We start from the raw sequence: 7,307 nt of genomic DNA on the forward strand, positions 1-7,307 counted from the left end.
TTAATTATATTAATTAGACCACTTAAATAATAAGACTGAATAAAATAATGACTTTAACAACATATTCGATATACATATTTGATCCCAAATCCAACAATCTCCCACTGGATCTAGTATGTGTCTGAATGAACATATTGTTCCTTATGAGCTCAATTTTCAGTCATTATAAAACAAGACTTGCAACAATCTGGTCCATCAATCACAGCAATATAGGACTAAAGAAGCATTCGCCGTATCAACAGCTAAACTCACAGTAATCATAAATATCAGTGTAATCAAATGACATAGATCAATCATGGAATGTGCAGAGAGAAAATTACATAAGTGTGATCTAAATATGTCAATTTTCTACTGGTGCAAACTGAATGAGATCGTAAATTACTTAATCATAATGTCCAAAACATCATAACCGAAATAATGATCAAAAGAGTATAAAACAAATATCAAGTGAACGACAAAAGAATGTAAATGCATACTCCCACTACAGTGAAGCTTCCTCAAATTGTAACACACCCATATGAGCAGTATGCTCATGGAAGACCTTAGGCGTTACACCTTTAGTTAGGGGGTCTACTAACATAGATTTCATCCCTAAGTGCTCGATCGAGATATGATGATCTTTCACTCTCTCCTTCACAACTAGGAACTTAATGTCAATATGTTTTGACCTGGATGAACTCCTATTGTTGTTGGAGTATTCAACGGCTAAATTGTTGTCACAGAAAATCTTGATGGGTTTTTCAACCATCGGAATGATTCGCAGCCCAGCGACAAAGTTCTTTAGCCAAATCGCTTGCTGTGATGCCTCAAAACACGCCACGAACTCAGCTTCCATCGTGGAACTGGTAACGAGTGTCTGTTTGGCACTGCGCCAAGCGATGGCCCCACCAGCCAACATATAAATATAGCCAGATGTAGATTTCCTACTATCTTGGCATCCTGCAAAGTCGGAGTCAGAGTATCCAACGATCTCCAATTGGTCTGACCTCCTATATGTGAGCATGTGATTACTGGTTCTCTTCAGATATCTCATCATCCTCTTGGCTGCCTTCCAGTGATCCAATCCAGGATTACTAAGGTATCTGCCTAACACACCGACTATGTACGCAATATCTGGACGTGTACATACTTGTGCATACATGAGGCTCCCAACTGCCGAGGCATAGGGGATTTTTTCCATCTCCTCAATTTCCAGATTTACTTTAGGGCATTGGCTGAGACTTAATTTCTCTCCTTTAGCTATAGGGGTATCTCCCGGCTTGCATTTCTGCATGCTGAATCGCTCGAGTATTTTATCAATATAGCTCTTTTGAGATAATCCGAGAATACACCGAGATCTATCACGATATATTTGGATCCCTAATACAAAAGATGCTTCACCAAGATCTTTCATTTCAAAGTTACTCGAGAGAAATTTCTTAGTTTCGTGCAACATGCTCACATTATTTGTGGCAAGCAAAATGTCATCCACATACAAAACCAAGAAAATAAACTTGCTCCCACTGAACTTATGATAAACACAATCATCAACCACATTCATCCCAAAACCATATGAGAGAATTACTTGATGAAACTTGTGATACCACTGTCGAGACGCTTGTTTGAGCCCATAGATGGATTTTCTTAATTTACAAACCATTTGCTTTGGGTCACCGACCTCAAAAGTTTCTGGTTGTACCATATAGATCGTTTCATTAATGTCACCATTCAGAAACGCCGTCTTAACATCCATTTGATGGAGCTCTAAATCAAAGTATGCCACAAGAGCCATGATTGTCCTAAAAGAGTCCTTCGAAGAAACCGGAGAGAAAGTCTCTTTATAATCAATCCCCCTTTTCTGAGTATAGCCTTTAGCTACAAGACGTGCCTTATACCTCTCCACATTACCATTTGCATCCCGTTTGGTTTTAAAAATCCATTTGCAACCTACGGGTTTTGCACCTTCTGGCAATGGGACAAGTTCCCAAACTTTATTGTCTTGCATTGACTTGTACTCATCACGCATCGCATCAATCCATTTATCTGAATAAGGACCCTTCATGGCATGATAAATATTAATTGGATCATCCTCAGTCATGCCATCATTATCCTCACTTTCTTGAAGAAATGTCACATAATCATCCGGAATGGCATTTCTTCATTCTCTAGTGGATCTACGCAATTACGTTGGCTCTTGAACTGTATATTCTTGAGTTTCTTGAGTTTGTTCCATAGGCATAGGTTCCTGTTCTATACGAACGGGTTCCTCAGTCGCACTTTGAAACTCTATGGGAGCTGGAATGACTGCTAACTCATGAGGTGTTTGATCAATCACATCAGTGATTTCTTGATCCTTAAAAGTAAAGTCTAAAATTGTATTTCTCCCCCTAAACTCAACATCCTCAAAGAACTTGGCAGTAGCCGTCTCAAAAATAGTTCTTGATGTGGGATCATAAAATTTATACCCCCTTGACCGTTCCGAGTAGCCAATAAAATAATTGTTTACTGTACGAGGTGCTAGCTTTGGTTCATTTGGCCTATAGGCCTTCGCCTCAGCTCGACAACCCCACACCCTAAGATGATTTAAGCTAGGCTTGTGCCCAATCCAGAGTTCATAGGGTGTTTTGGCAGTCGCCTTAGTTGGCACTCGATTAAGGATGTAGACTTCTGTCTTTAATGCTTCTCCCCATAATGATGGTGGCAAAGTAGATTGACTAATCATACTTCGAACCATATCCTTCAATGTGCGGTTTCATCTCTCAGCAACACCGTTCATGCTAGGTGAACCGGGCATGGTGTATTTAGGGACGATTCCACACTCCTTAAGGAAGTCAGCAAAAGGACCTGGACGTTGTTCACCGAGCCATCATTTCTGCCATAATATTCTCCTCCACGGTCAGATCTGACAGTCTTAATGCGTTTGCTTAGTTGATTTTCAACTTCAGCCTTAAATGCTTTGAACATGTCCAGTGCCTCAGATTTTTCCTTAATAAGGTATAGATGACCATATCGAGAATTATCGTTTATGAATGACACAAAATATTGTTGACCGTTCCACGAAGGAGTGGAAAAAGGCCCACAAATGTCTGTATGTATCAATTCTAAGACATCCGTAGCTCGATAAGCACCTATCCTTTTAACCTTGGTTTGTTTACCCTTAATGCAATCGACACAAACGTCAAAGTCTGAAAAATTTATGGAATCAAGGATTTCATCCTTAATGAGTCTTTCAACTCTGTTTCTTGAAATATGACCTAAACGTTTGTGCCACAATAAACTAGAGTCATGCAATTTTCGCTTAGTACCTTTTGATTCCATATTAAGTGCCTCATTATAGGAAACCAAAATATCAAGTATATATAAACCGTCATTCACCATAAAAGTACCAAAACCAACCAAACATGAATTAAAAGACAACTCAACTTTATTGTTTCCAAAAGAACAATGATAACTGAATTTTTCCAAATAAGAAACAAAAACCAAATTCCGTCTAAATGACGGTATAATAAAAGTGTCTTGCAATTCAAGAAAATGTCCAGTACTCAACAACAGCTTGAAAATGCCCACGGCTTCCACCTCTACTGAATCCCCATTTCCAAAGTAAATGCGTCTTTCAGCATCAGTTGGGTTTCGGTAGCTCAGGCAACCCTGCATTGAAACACTGATGTTAGTAGTTGATCCAGAGTCTAACCACCAAGTATTTCGAGGTACTGAAGCTAAATTAACCTCAGAACAAACCAAAGTAAGAAACGTACCCTTCTTCACGCGCCAATCGTGAAACTTAGTACAATTCTTCTTCTCATGTCCAGGTTTCTTGCAAAAGAAGCAAATCTTTTCAGGACGAGCCCGAGGAGCTGGAGCTGGAACATGAGCCTTAGCAGTCTCAACCTTAACGGCCTTATATTTTCTCTTCTTGCCGCCTGCATCCTTTGAGGTATCCACCAGATGTACCTCTTCAGTCTTATTACGCTTCATCCTTTCTTCTTCCTCAACAAAGTGAGAGATGAGCTCATTAAGAGTCCACTTCTCCTTTTGACAGTTGTAACTGACTTTAAACTGATCGTATTGAGTAGGAAGTGAGAGCAAAACCAATAGGACTAACATGTCCTCTGAAAGGTCTAACTTAAGTGCTTTCAACTTAGAAGCAGTATTAGACATGTTCAGGATGTATTCCCTTATATTTCCTTTGCCGCTATACCTCATAGTAATGAGACTCTTCAGAAAAGTACTCATTTCCGCCTTATCGCTTTTGGTAAAGCGTTTCTCAATTTCGACAAGGAAATCATTAGCAGTAATGATATCATCAGATATCGTGCCCCTAAAGATTTCTGGAATGCTTTTCTTTATGATCATTAGACTAAGGCGATTAGACCTATCCCACTTCTCAAACAACTGTTTTTCATCTGCAGTGCTTTCTTCCGTAGGAGAAGGGGGTTGGTCTATCCTTAATGCCAGGTCTAGATCCATACAGCCCAAATGAATCAATATTGATTCTTTCCAGTACTGATAGTTGTCCCCAGACAGTATTGGGACTGAATAGTTAGAAGATACCATAAGATTCGATCCTGAAGATAACAAGAAATTAATATACACATAAGTACTCAAGTAGCATAATGAAACTCAAAATAAAATAATGTAATCCCATCTCAAGACACTAAACACAACATTAATGTTTAATCTTTGGATCAATGCCATTAACTGCAAGCAGTCATCTTGTTGCAATAATCATATACGGACAATAAGGTAATGTCAAACAGCAACCAATCTTTGGACTGATTTACTATTCACATAAGTTAAATCTATATAATTGTCCCATACATATTATCGCAGATGTATATTTCATTCTGTCAATTATCGACTGCCTTTGGGCCGAAGAATAATCACATGAATTAAAATACACATGTAAACACTTACGCTATCAAGTAAAAATTTCATATAAGAGAGGTTACTTTGGCAACTTCAAATACTAGATTTTCACCGTCAAAACGCAGCAAATATTATTAATGAGTTTCCAATTCTGAAGGTTGAAATATTTGCAATATAAGCAAAATTAATTTCTGAAGATACATGTATCAATTTCATAAATTGTTTAATAACAGTCATGATAAAAAAATATATATATATACATGCTGTTTCCATAAAATATACAATGAGACAAACATGATTGAAATTACAATCATATATTAATTAATATATATATGCATAGACACATATTAATTAATAAGTGGCGGAGGGCACGAGACAACATGAGAGCAACCATTGCATGCATACATAAATACGCGCGCACACATTCATTAATACATCATTCGTACAGTTTGTGTATTATAAAATAAAACTCCAATCAATTTATTGCATTAAACATGCACACGAATTCCAATGTAAAATACATAAATAAAAGTAAAATACAAGGATTGGCACGGAGATCAAGATATGCAATTGTATAATCCAACACATATTCATGAATGAATTGATTTCAACGAATGCATAATTAATTAATTGCATATATATATACATACAAACATGCCATTAATGTATCTATATTATTAAAGAAACAGCAGATGCGCAAAAGCCGAACCATAATAATTCACCGGATTCAATCAAAATTTTCAATTAATAAATTTAATTAAAAAATCACTTCATCTAAGGAAGAAATCCAAAAAATCGATACCAATAAATTCGATTGATCCGACAGAATATCCAAATAATTCAACATGCTCTGATACCAATTGTTGAATTTAAATGCCCGATCCTTAAAGCGGAAGCGTACCTGATGAAGCCATATACAAATCTTGGGTGATTAAAGGTTTGGTCTTCCAAGATCAGAGAGCCGGCTTCTTTTCTGTCCTTGACGGGTGAGGAGCAAAAACTGCAGGGAGAATCAGATCTCTTTTACGGCGTGCTGATCATGGCGACCTAACCCTAGCCTATTTATAATAGGGCAAACATAATTGCAATTACTATTATGCCCTTAATTAATATTATTAATTTTTCATGTCACCAAAATAATAATATTATACGGGTAGCTGCACTTTCATTCCATAACAATCAAACCTATCAGTCAATAATTAATTATATTAATTAGACCACTTAAATAATAAGACTGAATAAAATAATGACTTTAACAACATATTCGATATACATATTTGATCCCAAATCCAACATGATAAAGTACCCGAGAGAAAAAAGCAGGCCTAAAACAAGCAATTGACACAAGTTCAATCGATTTGGGTAAAACCTAGGGGAAACCAACCCTTCCGAGACCCAAGAATGGCGTGGGGAATGAACTTGTGATCGTGTGGTAGTGGATTCAAACCCTGACGCCTCCAGATCCACCTGCCCCACATGGTTCGCCCTAGTGTACTTGCCTTATCGGGCGTAGTTTGCAAGATATTAAGTTCGACTAGAGGTTTACCCAGAGCCCACCTTCGAGTAGCAGCTACGGATTCACATTATAAAAAAAAAAAAAAGAAAAGAAAAGAGGAACGCACATTTTGAGAAGCCATGCACCAATACAAAACCATATCAACACTAACCGAAATCGCATCATAAGAAAAGCGAGGGTGAACTTTGTTTGAAATTTTAGTATGCAATAACTCATCTTCACCTCTTCGTAGTTTTAAAATGTTACAAGCACTTCTTTATATAGAAGCTTACAAGTTGCATAAGTTGGAGAATTAGTAACAAAAGTAGTTCCAATAGTTGGGGTGGTGTGGGGTGGGGTGGGGTGGGGTGGCTGGTCACTATCAAGTGAATAATTGGTAAATTGAAGTATACTATAACGTATGAATGTTAACGCTTAACTTCTTCAAAGCACATAAAACCTCTAAAACATGTTGGTCACTGTGAGAGTGAATTATTTTACTATCACTTGTCTTAGTTGGAATCACACTCTTATTAATGGTCAAGATAATTCTAAACTTAGCTCTTAACTTTCATACCAAATCCCTGCCTTCCTTCAAGGAAAACAATACTAACATTACAATGCTACCACTAGGAACACATAAGGCATAAAGAGTGCATAAACAAGCAATCAAGTCAGAAGAAATTACAAATTCCCTCGCAAATCAAATTATTTCCTTCGTAAAACATGTTAGCGAGGGAAGTTGCGAAGTAATACATGTCATTGCTATACACCTGCTCGCTAATTTGGATCCGAGAAAAAAATTCCCTCGCAAATGTTTGTGAGAAAATTTAGCGAAGCATCGATTTCTTCGCAAATGTTTGCGAATGAATTTTGCGAAGATATAGTTTTCCTTCACAAATTGATTCAAAATTTGCGATGGAGTTCATTCCTTCGCAAATATCCATCGCAAATTGATTTAAAATTT

At 37.2% G+C, this 7,307-nt stretch overlaps 1 protein-coding gene across 1 annotated transcript; it reads right to left on the bottom strand.

The window, feature by feature from the left end:
* Positions 1-2,161: 2,161 nt before the first annotated feature.
* Positions 2,162-5,759, bottom strand: LOC127264359 (uncharacterized). Its single transcript, XM_051293840.1, has 4 exons — positions 5,747-5,759; positions 3,522-4,544; positions 2,824-3,233; positions 2,162-2,716 (listed from the first exon to the last, which is right to left on the bottom strand). Exons 1-4 carry the CDS (start codon positions 5,757-5,759, stop codon positions 2,162-2,164), a joined length of 2,001 nt encoding a protein of 666 aa, XP_051149797.1.
* Positions 5,760-7,307: the final 1,548 nt, after the last annotated feature.

This window comes from Andrographis paniculata, unplaced genomic scaffold (assembly GCF_009805555.1).
Source record: "Andrographis paniculata isolate CXL003 unplaced genomic scaffold, ASM980555v1 Contig70END, whole genome shotgun sequence".
In the NCBI taxonomy this organism is placed as follows: domain Eukaryota; kingdom Viridiplantae; phylum Streptophyta; class Magnoliopsida; order Lamiales; family Acanthaceae; genus Andrographis; species Andrographis paniculata.

What these genes read in the sequence shown, in the direction of transcription:
- LOC127264359 (XM_051293840.1), bottom strand. An exon ending in CATTTTCAAGCTGTTGTTGA is followed by an intron (nt 3,234 to 3,521) that starts GTACTGGACATT and finishes ACAAACGTTTAG; the next exon opens with GTCATATTTCAAGAAACAGA. An exon ending in GCTCGGTGAACAACGTCCAG is followed by an intron (nt 2,717 to 2,823) that starts GTCCTTTTGCTG and finishes CGCACATTGAAG; the next exon opens with GATATGGTTCGAAGTATGAT.